At 39.9% G+C, this 16,180-nt stretch overlaps 1 protein-coding gene across 2 annotated transcripts in view; it reads right to left on the bottom strand.

Moving 5' to 3' along the window:
- Positions 1 to 13,537, bottom strand: part of SYT10 (synaptotagmin 10) — a gene marked incomplete at both ends in the record, with an annotated part of 44,529 nt that extends 30,992 nt beyond the window's left edge. The window contains one exon of one of the 2 annotated variants that reach the window (XM_083365166.1): positions 13,387 to 13,537. In XM_083365166.1, coding sequence (XP_083221292.1) covers positions 13,387 to 13,537 — 151 coding nt within the window. The remainder of the gene's footprint in view (positions 1 to 13,386) is intronic. The other variant, XM_083365167.1, reaches the window with a different exon arrangement.
- Between the last annotated feature and the right edge of the window lie 2,643 nt (positions 13,538 to 16,180).

The raw sequence follows: 16,180 nt of genomic DNA, 5'->3' as shown, positions 1-16,180 counted from the left end.
TGACACCACTGGATGATATCGCCAGGGCTCACTGCCTTGGAAGAGTGAGAAAAATTCTCAGGGATGACTCACACCCTGGACAGTATCTCTTTACTCTCCTACCATCGGGTAGGAGATATAGGAGTATAGCCAGCCGTATCAACAGGCTGAAGAACAGCTTTTATCCATGGGCTGTTAGGCTTTTGAATTATGTATAATTGACTTGCGAGGCTGGTGCGTTGTGCAATTAGCTCACATGGTGTAATAAGATGGAGGGTTTGTGTCACTGTAAATTGGGGGTGGGGGCACGAAGGGAGGCTCAGCCAATCTCAATGTATACATGGTTGTACTTTGACAATAAAGGTTCATTCATTCAATAAGTATCTTAAGATACAGAATTTAAAAACTCATAAGACTAAGCTTAATACTTTAACATATTCTTTAATATTTACGATATCCACTAGAGGAACTTATAAAAGTTTCTGTGTTTATTATAAGATATTTTTTATTTGCCACTCTCACTGGCAGTAATAAAAATTGCTGAAAAGCAATTATTCTTTATTCCAATGTACAATATATTTATTTTGTATATTTATTTATTTTATTAATCAAATTTATATGACCATACATCTCACAGAAAGCAACTCTGGGCCACATACAACAATAAAACAATAGAAATACAAAATAGCCATTATTTAAAACCACTACAGGTACCCTCAACTTGTGACCACAGCTGAGCCCAAAATCTCTATTGTTGTTATGTGAGTTTTGCCCTTTGAATGGTGTAGGATTATGAATGGATTTCCAGAAAACTTTGCAGACTACAGGAACCATTTGAGCTTCAGTTTGAGAGGCAGGCAACACAGATTCATCCCCAACAGCCTGCACCTTTCTTCAACAGTGAAGGGACATGGGGCAGAAAACATCCAGCAGCCAAGAAGGCTCCACACACATTGGCACTTCTCAGGTGACCCTGAGGACAGAGGTAAAGATGAGAAGTGAAACGTCTTGAAAGAAAAAATAAGAAACTCCAGTTTCCTCCTGAAATAGGCACCTTTGGAACATCCTTACTCCTAGGTTGAATCTCTCTTTAGCAAGCTTCTACCCATTCTAAGACACCTTTCATTTTAACTGGTGGAGAGGAGAAAATTGGCTTGAGGACCAGAGATTTCAGGATCATCTCTCATGAATGGGACATACTAGTTTTGATCATTCAGCTTAAAGGAGGATGATTTAAATTTCCTCCTCTAATGTTTCCCAAATTATGGGGAGGTCTGGATGCAGAATTCCTTGGTAACTTCCCTTGTCCAAATGTTTCCTCTCCTGCTGTCATTCAGAAAGTTGATGGAAACCCATTTTTAGGCCTTTGGGTGATAGTGGCCTGCTTGCAACACTATTATCTAGGATGGAATTGATGGTTGGTATTACTTAATGACATGATTGTTTCATTTTTATTGCTTTATGATAGTTTTATGATGTTACAATTTTATTTTCTATTTTTACTGCTGTAAGTGGCTGAGCATTATTTTGAAGTTGGCAGTATACAATTCTGAAACTAATAAATAAACACAACAATATTTGAGATTGCTCTTTTTGTCTTGAAAGTAGAGTGGAGCTATTTTATTACAGTGGAAATATTGCTAAAATGTTGGTGCCCAGACCAATATTTCAGTGAGAAAAGCACTTTGGCTTTTGAAAAAGTAGAATTACAAGATGATGAAAAAGAGAATTGTAAAGGATGTTTGCAGAGGTATAACATGTTTATCGGTCCAATGCATCATTGCCTGCATACAACCTCTTAAAATAAAGAAGAGTGATGTTAAAACTGCCACACCAATCAGCTTGTGCAGTTCTTCCGTTTGATCCAAAAACTCCGATTTTCTTCAATAAGAAAAATGATGGAATGTAGAGCTACCATAGTTGCGCTCCAAAATTCCCAGTTAGATAACCGCAAAGCATTACAATTTTCTATATTCTTTTTTGTTGCCATCCAATGATGACCCAGATGTTGCAGTCTTAGTAGAAGAACTAATAATGAATTAAGTCATAAGTCATGATAGTCATAAAACTGGTTGAACACATGACTGACTTGATTACGACCTTTTTTTTTAAAAAAATAATATTTTACTGATTTATTGATATTTGGTAAACAGCGTGTTGTCTGGGTTTATATTTAAAAAGTAATCACTATCGATTAATTTCTATATTCCAAAATCCACATTATAGCTTTGTTCGATTTTCTCTTCTTCCAATAATATACTCTTTGCAACCTAAATTAATACAATTCTTATTAATTTGAAAAGTAACAATTAAATATAAAGGTTTTTCTAAAAATTTTACCAATAATAATCTCACCAATATCATGTTTCTTTTCTATCTGGTCATCTTGGTTGCCTTGTCACAAATCCTGTTTACAATTCTTATTTAAATTTATTTTCCCTACAATGTTCAAAACATTTCTACTGGTTAAAATTTCCCCAGAATTAATTACCTTAAAGTATTTAAATCTATTTTCATATCTTAAAAAATAAGTAAGAAAAAGACACAAAAGAAAGACATAGAAAAAGAAAAGACGTGAGAGAGAGAGAAAAAAAAGAGAAGAAAGGAGAAGAAAGCAAAAGAAAAAAGTATACTACTTAAAATACGTATCCCTCTTGAATTAGTATACACTTATTTCCAATTTCTTTCTGTTCTTTTTATCCATAATTAAACCTATGTTTAGTCTTTAAATGTTCCATTTAATAAATCCAATCATCTAATCTTTTAACTCTATTCAAAATATTTTTCCCATTTTTAGTTATCCATTGGAATTTTCTTAAAATCAATTACATTTAAATATCTAAAACATTTCCTTAATGTTAATCATCCCACACATTTTTATAGTTCTCATATTGAAAAACAAAAGAAAAGAAGAAAAAAAAAGATACTGTCTTACTTAGAGAGCTCATCCCTCTTAAACTAAAATCTTTCAATTTCTTCAGCCATATTCAAGCATCTGTTTAATTTTTAAATATTCCCTCTGATACACCCCATCATCTAATTTCTCAGTTCTCACTTTAGCCCTCTTCTTTTGCCAAGCATCTCTCCCAATCAATTTATTCCATTGCATGAAAGAGTCTTTCCATAATCTTGTAAACGTTGTTGTGGATATAGTAAACAAATCAAACATCATGTCTTTGTAAAAAGATTTTGGCCCTTCATATTCATCCCTTGTCTCCCCATTTCTTGTGGTACTCCCAATGGCTCAGCAATCCATTTTGTTAAATCTTTTTCCTTATCCTCAAATTTACTTTGTGATCTTAGAGTTATCTTTTTAATGTTCAATGATTCTTGTAAGTCCTTCTCCACTTGAATCTCCACTAGCTTATGTTCAATTGTCTGCTTTACGTGATCTCTCTCATTTTTTCCCCTTTTCATTTGATTGTTGTAATGTTAAATTGAGAGTGCATCCATTTAAATTTTCAAATTCATTTTTAATTTCCTCATGGTTTGAAGTTAATGTCATTTGCATTTGTTGTAACAGAACAAACATTTCCTCCTGGTAAGTATTTATTTTTTTCTTGGTATGTTCTTTCTGCACATCTCTGATGCTCCATAATAACCAAAAGTCCTTTCTCTACCAATCACTTTAAAGTCGCAATTTTAAAAATATTTATAATCCAGGAAGGTCAATTTTTCTAAGTTTTGTAGTTCTCACTTTGTAGATAGTCCAGCTGTTCTTTGTTTAATCAACACCTTGTAGGTCACGACAACAGGCTTCTCTTTCTGGGCTGTATATTTAGGGCAGTATTTTCATCCACCACTAGATGTCAGCACCATATTTCAATCCCCCCCCCCCCGGAAACTTAATTTGCCACTTTCGTTTAGAGGAGGGTGGAACAAAGATAACCCCCTCACTTTTGGAGGATTTTTACTTCTGGGGTTTTTCTTTTTTTCTCAGGAAATCAGTCAGGTAGAAGAGAGAAAATAAATATTCTTACCCAGTTCAATCACACTGTTTACAATCATGCTTAGTTTAGTGCTTTTTGGTTTCGGCTGCATGTAACTAGGGCTAGATTCATGAGTGATGCTAGCCTTTCTTCTGTCGGTTTTTGGAGAGCTTTCCCCAGATGTTTGGATTGACCGCCATCTCCCCAGGTTCGATGGGGCTTCCCTCCTTCCTTGCTATCTCTCCAGGGCAGCTTTTGGCCCATTTAGGGTCCCCAATCAGAAAGAAATCAGCTGTAGGGCGCAGAGCCCGTGATCCCTTGGCTGTTGCTGTTATGACCACAGCAAGTGCTGTGGTCATAAAGCATACAATGTGGTTGTTAAGCCAATCAGTGGTTCACAATGGGTGCAGTTTTTTCCAAAACTGGAAGCACCAGTTTTCAGCAAAACTATCATAAAATGTGGTGCCATGAATGAATCTTTGGCAGCTATGTGCCTCCTCATTTCAAATTGCCATTAGAGTAGGGGGGGAGGTGTTGCTTTAGAATGGATTAGATGGAGAAACAAAACCTCTACGATTACACTGAAGAGAGCCTGAAACTTTTCCAAGGACACTGCAACAGGTGTGGTGAGGAAGCAGACAGTTCCCATAACAAAGTGAAATTGTTTACATGGACTATGTGAGAGGGTTGGGATTTGACTGGAGAAATTATTGTTTAATTCTATGAACTAGTGTCCGGGAATCTCAGAGTTAGTTTTGCTTCGACATTACCATGCCGTATATTCTATAAACAGCAAGATTTTAGGAAATGGAATGAACCCGGAGTTTTATTTGGATTCCTGAGCTGGATATTGACATGTGGCCATGTGACTGTGGAATGCTATAAACATACATTGTGGCTGTGTTATCAAGCACATGAAATTTGGTCCCATGACTCTGGGGGGAGGAGCATTGGAACTTTGAATCCAGGTGCTAACTAGCCCTAAGGTAACTTTGTTGTAATTCCAAATGGATTCTAAGTGACCTGTTGTAAGTCAAGGGCTAAGATTCCAATATGGAAGCAACCATGGATTCTGTTTTTAAATAATGTGTTAAGAATGTATAGAATAGTAGATGATGCTTTGCTATAGTAGACTGATGATAAGACTTGTCTCAGATTCTTTCTTGCTTCTTTTACAGTTATAGGAAGAGCTTAACCCAAGATATGATGGTCATAAATCATATGCTGCTTTATAGGGGAAAAAGTATCCTCACTTCACAGGTCATTTCCTTCTAGCTGAGCCCAACGGTCAGGAGTGCAGAGCATCTGGCACACAACAGGAAACTGCAGCTCATCCCTCCGCATGATACCAGAATGAATGATGATGCAATAATGGCAGAAACTGTTTTCTAACAACAAGTAAATCATGTTTCATGCTCAGCAGAGGACAATAAAAGCAAGCCAAAGACTAGTAAAAAGTAATGGAAACAAAAAAAGGGAAAGTTTAGGGGGGAAATATTATGCACTCAACTTTGCTGGGAAGGAGCACTGCCTTCCAACATGGACATCTGCTGCCCAAACTTGATGAGCTCTGATAATAGTTATGCTAACACACTATGGCAGACATGTCAAACTCGCGACATCACCTGACGTTGTGCAACGCATGGCTTCCGTATGATGTATCTGGCCCATGGGCCAGCAGTTTGACACCCCTGCACTATGGAATAATGCCTTCTCCTGTTTTCCTTTATAGGACAGTAGAAGAGTTTATTATCCAATCAACAAACCAGTAATGATGAGAACATTTACTTACTTTCTTTTAGGTTGCTTGTTAATAAAGCTATTTTAGGTAAGGTACGTCAAAGATTGAAATGCTATCTGGCGGTTTTGGATGGTGAGCCTTAACTAACTCTGTATACAGGGGATATTGCCATTCTTTCTAGGACTCATATAGGTTTCAGAAAAGCTATGGAGGCTCTCATTCAGTATTGCAAAGAGAATAAATAATCAGCACCAACCAAATAATACTTTTTACCAGGAAACCAGAGCCAGTTTGGTCTAGTGGTTAGGGTTTATACATCCAAAATACTTAAAAGGCAATGTATGTTCTTAATGTGCCCGATTAATGTGTACTGAATTGGAGTAATTACAGAGTTTAGTCAGAAGCAATGCTTAACAGTAGAGTACATTTATATCTCTCTTGTCCTGAAACTACAATTAGACTTTTTACATCTTGATGGTTATAAAGCTTCTAAGGTCATGAAGCCTAAGCATCAACAGATCCTAATGAATGCAGTAGAAATTATAAATATATAAAGAAATTAAATCAGAATCAAACACTTATGGATCAAAAGGTCTTCCCATTCATGAAAACATTCTTTTTTTTTACAAATCTGTTCCATAGCTTGCTGACTGACACAGAACCTTGCTGTACAAGAACAAGAGACATTACTTTAAGACAATTCCTCCCCCAAATAAAGAAGCTAGACAGAAAATTATCTAAAACACACCCATTAATCCCATATGCTGCCCAGTTTTCCTACCTTGTCAGTTGACAACTCTCACTTAAACAATTCTTGGAGATGTTTTCTATGTTGGCATAAATGTGTGAACAGCTGTACACTGATTTTGGGAGAAAACTTTCATTTATTGCTAAGCACATTGATTTGTGCTTTAAATTGTAAGCCGCCCTGAGTCTTCAGAGAAGGGCGGGATATAAATGGGATTAAAATAAAAAAAAAATTAGGATGTAATCCTGGTGGAAGTGCCTTCTGAATGGGCAGGTGTATGGGCTCACCTGCATGGAGAGATCCTTGATAGTGCTGATGCTTTGAGAAATAGGATGCTGGGGTTGTGCGTGTCAAGGGATACTTTGAAGCAGTTTTTCTGACAATCCACTTACACTGACTATAGGATACACTACAGCTTTAACTACAAGGTAATTATTTCAGGGGACAATTGCTTTATTTTTTCTTTTACGTATATATTCTATTCCATTGTTTGGGTATGTTGATGATAAGAATAATAACAAATAAATGGTGATGTATTGCTTTAGAATTATCAAAGGACTTCATAAACGCTTTTTCCTCTAATTCTGAAAGGTATAGTAAAGCAGAAGTAAAGTGGCATTTTAATTAAAGCCATCTAATAACAAAATAAAGCTACCTTTCCCTTTTTCAGATCATAAATGTTATCTATCTATTCCAGGATTCTGTGTAAACAATTGGCGATGCTTCATATCTCCAAGTGGTGTCTGCCTCCTTCATGATAATGAAATAATGTTAAAAATCTCAGAATTTCTTGGAGAGTTTGTGAAATTTTTGCAATCTCGTGGATGATCTTGAGAGAGTCTTGCAAAAAGAAAAAGAAAAAAAAACAGTCATTGTGCCAGATTAAATTTGGGGCCGAAAAAGTATTAAAGTATATTTCGGCTTGCAATTAATCTCTAGAGTTTTAGTCCAACAGTCCTTCAAAACAAGCAAACAAATGTTGGTGATGCCAGGAACAGAACAAGGTATGTTTGCATCAAAGATGAGCTATGATTCCTCCTCAAATGTAATGAATGTAAAGAAGAGAGATATAATTTTGAAACAGGAATACCTGGAACACACTTTCATTTCTTAGCAACTACATACACTAATGGGGAAAGATGGTAAGTGGAAATATTTTTGTTTTGCTCACATAGTATTTTTGGACTCTTTTTGTGTCTTTACAACTCAAATGGTACTCTCCTATCCTTAACTTTACTGACACATGGACAGCTAGTGATTTCAAATATTAGGCACATTAGTCTCATCCTTTTCCCAGGAAAGAGGAACATACTAAATAAATATTAATCTTTAGAAAATGCAGAGGAAGCCTGCAATCTGAGTTGCTTTTAGTTGAATGCTTCTTGTATAACTGCACTTATATTTCATCTTTTCTTTGAGAGCTCAAGGAAGTTAGATGGGAATCTTCCATTTTTCTCATTTTATCCTGATGAATAAAACTTAAGAGAGGTAGATGGGTTGATGTCCCGATGTCACCCAGTGAACTCCATAGTGGAAAGCCAACTTAAACCACTTGTTTACTTACTCCCAATCTACTATTGTAACTACTACAATAAGTTTTGAATAAGCTTTGTTAGACTTTTCTAAGGCACAGTCGTGAAGGATTGTACATTATTTCTGTTGAATAGCTTGGACTACAGCTAAATGATTTTTGTTAATGTCTGTTTTTCAAATTACTTATCAAAATTTCATGGCTGGTGGTGAGGATACCTAAAGTTCTAAAAAGCATTCTCATTCATGTCAAAATAGCTCCTAAATTGTGTGGACCAATTTCATATGTTTAAGTCCACAATCATGAGTGTGTCTCAAATGTTATCTGTGACAGAGAATGGCCTGGACTTTGTCCTAAATTCTGAAAGAAGATCTACTTGTAGGTTATCCTGTGGTAACCAGGATTGGGACATAAGCTTTTACAGAGATGAGGTGGGAATAATGAACGGGGGCAGGGGAAGGATGGAAAATAACGTTTATATCTGACTCTGTACAATGACAGCCACCAAAGTTATGCTGTCAGAAGCTTGACAGGATGTTGTCAGTGGTTCAGCAACTGGATACTTCAAGTAAAAATTGCTTCTACCTTGATCATATTAGACTTTTATACAAGCAACTTAAGTTCGATCCAGCTACCTGACTGAAGCAGAGTAGCAGATCTGTAAATCAAGGCAGAAACCTGCAAATTGAATCATTTGGTTTCAAACTTCTCTGTACTTTTTGAAGCATTTGAGGCTTCTGGAGGCCTTCTGGGAAAGTTAGAGATAATTTACAATGCTGCACAACTTCACTTTCATATATGGAGAACCCTGAGGGGATAGCTGAGAGTGTGATAGGCTTTCTGACACCAACAAGAGTATTCTAAAGAAGCTTCTGGGATGAGAAGTGAAATGTTTTCAAGAGAAAAAACAACCAAGAAAGTCCATTTGCTTTTGAACACCTTTGGGACATCCATGATCTGGAGGATTGAGAATCTCCATGGAAAGAGCTTGGGGGAGTCTCCAGCACTGTTTTAGGTTTTATTCAGTTTCTCAGCTGTCAGCTTCAGCCTGGTCAACCACAAGCCCCACTGATGCCTCTGCTAATTAATCAACATAGGCTATTGTCAAGTCCCATCCATGGGGAGGATGTCCTTTTAGGAAGAAATTTTCTGATTGATTATATTATATTCCGGTCATTTTCCAGTATCACATACAACAAAGTTGTTATACTATTGTCCCAAAGGTGCTTTTTCAAGAGGCAACTGGACTTTCTTGCTTTTTGTTGAAGACGTTTCGCTTCTCTTTCGAGAAGCTTGTTCAGCTCTGAGCACTTCAGCCTCAGAGCTGAAGAAGCTTCTCGGATGAGAAGCAAAACGTCTTCAAAGAAAAACAAGAAAGTCCAGTTGCCTCTTGAAAAAGCACCTTTGGGACAACCATCACCTGGATGATTGAGAATCTCCATAGACACTTGTTATATACTATCCCGTAGGGAAAGCGAGTGGTCATTCTTACTTTTGCCCACAAGAGATCAAATGTTGCAAATGCACATATTTTTTCAGCTTAACATCTCATTTGACCTCGGAGGAGAAGGAGGCAAGCTAGTTCAGGGCTTTTTGACCAGTGGTATGGGTACCACCTGTGGTACATTGGCACCTAGCAGGTGGTACGCGACCATCCTAAAAAAGTGGTAGCGGGGGAGGGGAATGAGCTGAACCGGTGGCAGCACCGCACAAGTCTGAGCGAGAGATGGCTGGAGCTGCAGGGCTGTCAGGGCTCAGTGGAAGCACCAGGATCAGTGCCAGGCTCCAGCTGGAGCTCGGCGCTGATCCTGGCACTTCTGAGCCCAGAAGAAATGCCGATCAGCTGGAATGTTACAGCATCTCCAGGGTTTTGTGATTTACATTCAGATGCTTGGCAACTGATTCATATTTATGACGGCCAGTGTCCCAGGGTCATGTGAAGTGATCAAAACCTGCTGCAACCACCCAGCAGATGGAGGGGGGAATAAAAACCAAACACCACCCCACACCACCCCCGCTGCCAATCCTCAACAGAAATGCTCACAACAGGGAAAACCTCGGACAGGAGGAAGAGCGCCACTGGGTGGGCAGGCAGGTGTCTTGCTCAGCTGTGGCTTGGGGGGCACTTTTTTCAGTGCCATTGTAACTTCGAACAGTCACTAAGTGAACTGTTGTAAGTTGAGGACTACCTGTACTTCATCACTTTTTTCCTTTTTTTCTTTTTTGGTCATCAAATTTTTGACACCTTGCTAGGCGACTGGTGGTACTCAGATGTTGTCATATCCTAAAAGTGGTACAATGGGTGAAAAGTTTGAAAAGCCCTGATCTATACCAAATCTAGTTCTAAGGGAACTATGATGCCTGCTGTTTTTCACCTTCATGCAAAATTGAACATATACATACGTTTTGATGCTTCCCTATTATAGCCTAAGAATAAAAGTTTTTAAGATAAAATCTTGAAGACGTTGGACTTACAAGTTCTTTGAATCTTGAAATTCCAGTTACGATTGATTCATTCATACTGGCCTATTAATATTTTTCAGTTTGAACATTCTTGAGTATATTACCAAAGATAAAATGAACATTTGGAGGATTGTGGCCTATTTTTTTTAAAAAAACTGGATTCATCAGATAGCAATAGCACTTAGACTTATATACCACTTCCTAGTGCTTTACAGTTCTCCCTGAGATCCTTGTCTAATGAATCCAGGTTAGTGATGTTTGACAGAACTTGGGTTATAATATGAATTTTGGAAAAGGTTATTATATCATTAAGGATGGGATAGTTTTAACAGACTTTTTTCCTTGAAGAAACCATCAGTGAATTACCACTCATGTTCAAATATATTATTTCTGTATAAAACCATGGACTGAATAGTGCCCATCTGAATGATAGAGTCATAAAGTCACCATCAAAACAGCCTTTTTCCCCATATCCACAAAACTGACTATTTTTAAATCAACAGACACATAACAAAGACCTGATTTATCGATACTAAATAAATAAATGTTAGAACTGAACTTTAACAGTCTTTAAAGAACAAATCCAAATTTTAAATTGGGCCTGGAAACAAACTGACAACCAATATAGCAGCAACAGTAGCTCACATTATCCTAGGCCAGTATTTCTCAACACTAGCAACTCTAAGAAGTGTGGATTTCAATGTGTGGACTTCAGGGCTGGCTAGGAAATTCCGAGAACTGAAGTTCACACATCTGAGAGTTGCCAAGGTTGAGAAACACTGTCCTAGACCTTAGCCAGTTGCCCTTTGCACTTCATTCATGGCAGCTCAACATAAAGAATTTTTGGTATTCTAGTCTTCTTTTATTGAGAGCATGTTTGCTGTAGAGATTTAAGGCATCATGCTATAAACTCAGAGACTGTGAGTTCTAGCCTTGCCTTAGGCAAGCTGGGCGATTCTGTGCCAACCCAAGGAAGAAGGCATTCGCAAACCACTTGCTGTGAAAAAAAGTATTGATTTCTCTAAAACAGTGTGCCTCAAACTTGGTAACTCTAAGAAGTGCAGGCTTCAGTTACCAAAATTGCCCAGCCAGCACCTCTGGGAACTGAAGTGCACACATCTTAGAATTTCGAAGGTGAGAAGCACTGCTATAGAAAATAGACAACCAGTGAAAGAAGTTTAAGGCAGGTCTACATCATCGGAAGAGTTTAACCTGGCCAAAGTGCTCTGAGCTTCCCCGGTTTACTCAGAAAAGAGACTGCTGGAGCCTTTTATGAGTGTTCACTGGAATGTGTGACTATCTGAAACTGGGAAGAATTATAAAGCTCTAAATCTAGGGTTGTTACATCTTCTGTATGCATGTCCAATAGCAAATCTGAAGAGAGTTCCATTTACTTTCATACACATGTAAGTAGTACTCTTGGACACAATTTTGATCCCTGATAATGTCTGAACAGAGTTCCTAAGAACTCCATAAAGCATATGGTAACTTTCAGAGAGAGTACAAACTCATCTACGACTGCAAATGCACCCAGAGCAGTTGACTCTTTAACTATAACATCTCTGTCTTATTTGGCTCCAGATTTAGCTCATATGGTCCCCTCTTACCCTGGAATTACCTATAGCTCATATTTATGTATTCCAATTAGCAACAAGCAGAGACAGACCTTTCCTAGCTTTTTTTTTTTTAAAAAGAAGCTACTGGAACTGGAATATTCTACGTGCAAAGCATGTGTCCTGCCTCTGATCTATGCCCTCCCTGCTCTAGATCGGGGAGGCATCTGGCTGGCCACTGCTGGAAGCAAAATACTGGACAAGATCAATTGCTGCTTGATTAATCAATGCTATTATTCTGACCTTATGAGATGCAATGGCAAACAAAAGGAAACAACCCTCCCTCTTTTGAGAAGAGAGCAAGGACACACAAACCCTATCTGCATAGACCAATGGTCTCTTTCTCTCAGTCTCTGTCTGAATCTCTCTCTTCCCCCCTATCCCACAGGACATTTAATCTCCCAACAACACATCTGAAGCATTTCTACTGATTCTTGCCACCTGTTGCCTTGCTCCTAGCTTTGGGTAGCTCTGCCTTAGAGGATCTCAGGAGCATAGGAACAGGGGTGTTTTTTGTTTTTTTTTTAAAAAAATCCCATTCCTATATATTTAAGCCTCTCTAACCTGGTTGGAATGTTCTTATAAAGCTTTCAACAACAACAACAACAAATGTGACATCAGAAGTTTTATTTAAAAACAGTCTCCCCTCTTTTGCAATAAAAGCAGAATGTTCCCCCCTTTGATCCTAAATGATATGAAACCCAGGGGGAAAGATTACCACAAAAATGGTAAATACACAAACCCCGTAACAGTAATTCCTTTTAGAGCTGGTTAGCAAGAGGCAAAGCGGGGAGGGGAGGGGAGGGGAGGGAAAAAAATGTAAGGTGGAAGGCGCAAGTTTAACTTATGTGTTTCTGCACACACACAGTGTGTTTCCGAAGACGGCCAGAGACACCAGAAATCGACTAACTAAGTCGAGGATACTGTATATAAAGGAGCATAACGTCCTCAGCCCCCAAACTTCGCCAAGTGCTTCCCTTTTGTTTCTCCCTGCACTCATGAGAGACTCGATCGCGTCTTTCCCCCGACTCTCGGGTGACTTGGGAAGTGAAGCCCTCTCGCCTGCCACACGCTTCGGGTTGAATCCGGGATTTCCCGGTCCCTCGCCCTTCGCCTTTCCTATCCAAGGAGCAGAAGAAGGCAGGAAGAGAGGAAAACTTCAACTTTCCCAACGCCCACACAGCCCCGACGCCATTAGTCGAGGGAAACCTGGCTCTCTTTCCCCCACGCCTCTCCGCGAGTCCTCCTGCCTTTTGTCAGCCAACCGCGCAGCGCTCGCCCAGAAGGCGGACGAGAGGAGACGCGAGCGGCGGGGAAGGAAGAAGAAGAAGCCGGGACGGCGACCGGGACGAGCGAGCGAGGGAGCTGCCTACTTACTCTACCTGTGCGGCTTATACCTTGGCTGGAGGTCTCCAGAGGAAAAATGCCCGAACATTTCTCCAGTTCCACTTGGCCTCCCAGGCACAGCTCGGAGATGATCTGCAGAGCTTTGTGGCACAAGCCGCTCACCCCATCTTCCTTGGAGAAACTCATCTTCTTGAGTCCTCTTCCACTCTCTCTCTCTCTCTCTTTCTCTCTCTCTCTCTCTCTCTTTTTAAGCCTCCTCTTTTCTCCTCTCGAGCTGAGCCATGGTTCTCCTGACGGGCAAAGGACGGCTCACCCTCCACCTTCTTGCTCTTGGATGGTGGTCACCCGCGGCATGACTGCAAAGAGACATCTAACCCGCCCCCCCCTACCCCAGCCCAGCTCCCGAAACCCGGAGAGTCCCCAGCTTCCAAGTCATCAGTGCGAAAAGAGCGGGAGGAAGAGGAGGAGGAGGAGGAGGAGGAGGAGGAGGAGGAGGAGAGGAGGAGGAGGGACGAGGAGCGGAGAGATGTGCTTAGCAACGGAGGAAAGAACAGTCCGATCCGCACGTTGCAAAGTGAGTCGAGATTCACCTCCGAAGAACAAGGACGCCTAATTGGGGTGGAAGGCTTAAAAAAAAAACCACGGGGTAAAAAAAGTCTCACGGCACTTAGCAACGCCTTTTGTGCCTTGAGGGCATCGGTCGGCAGTTGGTCCAATGGCAGCAGAGCGCGGGTGCTGGGGAGGAGTGCGGGTGTTGAGCTTGGGAGGAGTGCGGGTCCTGGGAAGCCCGTCGAGCGGGATCCGCTCGCGCTTGGGGAGATGAAGAACCGAGGAGGGAGGAGCCATGCAATAATGCTGGGGGGGAGGGATAAACCCCATCGCGGTGGAGGCGAGCGGGTGGTCCAGCGTAGCCTCCCGAGACGACCCGGCTCTGGAAAGCTTGAATTGCAACTCGTGGCGCCGTGGTGGACACGGGCAGTGGGGAATTGCGGAGGGGCTGGCAGAAAGGCAACAACTTATATCAGATCAGTGACTGCGTGGGAGAGAGAGAGAGAGAGAGAGAGAGAGAGAGAGAGAGAGAGAGAGAGAGAGAGAGAGAGAGAGAGAGAGAGAGAGAGAGAGAGAGAGAGAGAGAGAGAGAGAGAGAGAGAGAGAGAGAGAGAGAGAGAGAGAGAGAGAGAGAGAGAGAGAGAGAGAGAGATGAAGCCCACAAACTCTCCCCAACGTGGCTTAGGAGGAGTTGCAGGCAAAGGGACAAATTCAACAGATGTTTTCCATCCTTGCTGCCTCTAATCCCCAGTGAAGCGAAAGTCAATGGTTTGACGACGCTGTTTATTCTTTCCCTTGTTGTATTTTTATTGCACAATTCCATTTTGAAAAACAGTCAACGGTTTGGGAAGAGTTTGCCTGGTTAAACGATGCAGCTAAATCTAGGGGTTTATTTATTTTGTTTGGAGTCAGATACTGACTCGTTTGACTGAGATTTAACCAGAGCTGATTGAAAAGGAGAATATTTGTAGCTCAGGGTTGGCACAAGAGGTCCTTGCTTATTTTCTTGCAGATGTTTTATTACCCAGACTAGGTAACATCATCAATGCTAGTCAGCTTTCTTCAATATATATATTATGATACCTGTCTGGTCCCCCCCCTCTCCTGCCACTATAATACTGGAACTGTTGAATAAAGATATAAACTACAAAACTAAACAATCTGAAATGCCATTCAATATGCAATCTCCAGAGTCCCTTGTAATTAACTGTACTTTATTTCAAAGTCTCTGAAGGGCATCATGCAACCAAACCTTGATTTGATAGGACTTTATAAGGATATTCAGGATGGATAAAAGTACTTTGTATATACAGCAGTTATTCTCAAAAGACAGCCCTTTTTTTTTAAAAAAAGAAGCTGTCCTAGATGGGATGATGGGAACTGAAATTCACATATCTCAGAGAGATTGTTAGAGAAGACTAGATGAATATGGATACTTATTCTTCACAAGCCTATTCTTCTTGTGAACTGATACAATTGTTCGAAATTATAAGAGCGCTATCAGAGCAATGCCCCCAAGTTGTGTTTGTGATTGCTTGGGCTAAATGTGTGAAGTTTTAAATATCTCTAGGGGAAAACATGCATTTTCATAATCACAGGTATGATCTTTGGGTGGTTTAAGTATGAATTCTGCCACTGTGGCTTATTGAACAACTTGATTAAGAAAACCACGGCTGAATGTGATATGAGGACCAATTCTAGGAGGCAGTAAAATTCAGCAACTTTTTCTCCTATGAGCAGGACATGCATGTACTCCTCCTCTGCCTTATTGTTTGCTCCTACTTCTTATATTAAATTTCATACTTGCTATGAAAGTAGTCTTTCCATGTTGCACTGTGATTTATCAGTTGTATGAACGTGTATCTTCTTTCACTGGGAGATCTCCAACTTCATCCAGTGATTTAGTCACCTTAAATCACGTTTCAAACCATGGCTGGGCCCACACTGTCCTATGAATTAATGCCATTTAACCCATGGTTTCATTATTCTTTGAACAATTCTCAGTTGCCTGGGCTAACATTACAACTAAATCATGATTTGAAAAGCACCATGGATACTGGCTTTATGTCAAAGGCTGAAAAGGACTCACATTTTCCCAGTTCCTACCCTGGTAGCTTAACCATTGCACCAAACTAGCTCATACATTTTGTAAATATTCTAAATTAACTTTCCTTAGTGCTAAGGTTTCATAAGATTTGTAAAAACATGGCTGCAATTAGATTCAGACTTCTGCTTAGAATGTGCTTGCTCTCTCATTTTATTTTGATAAATCTGGTGGTT

Source organism: Vipera ursinii (genome assembly GCF_947247035.1).
Source record: "Vipera ursinii genome assembly, chromosome: 6".
Lineage (NCBI taxonomy): Eukaryota > Metazoa > Chordata > Lepidosauria > Squamata > Viperidae > Vipera > Vipera ursinii.
This window is presented reverse-complemented; position numbering and strand designations above follow the sequence as displayed.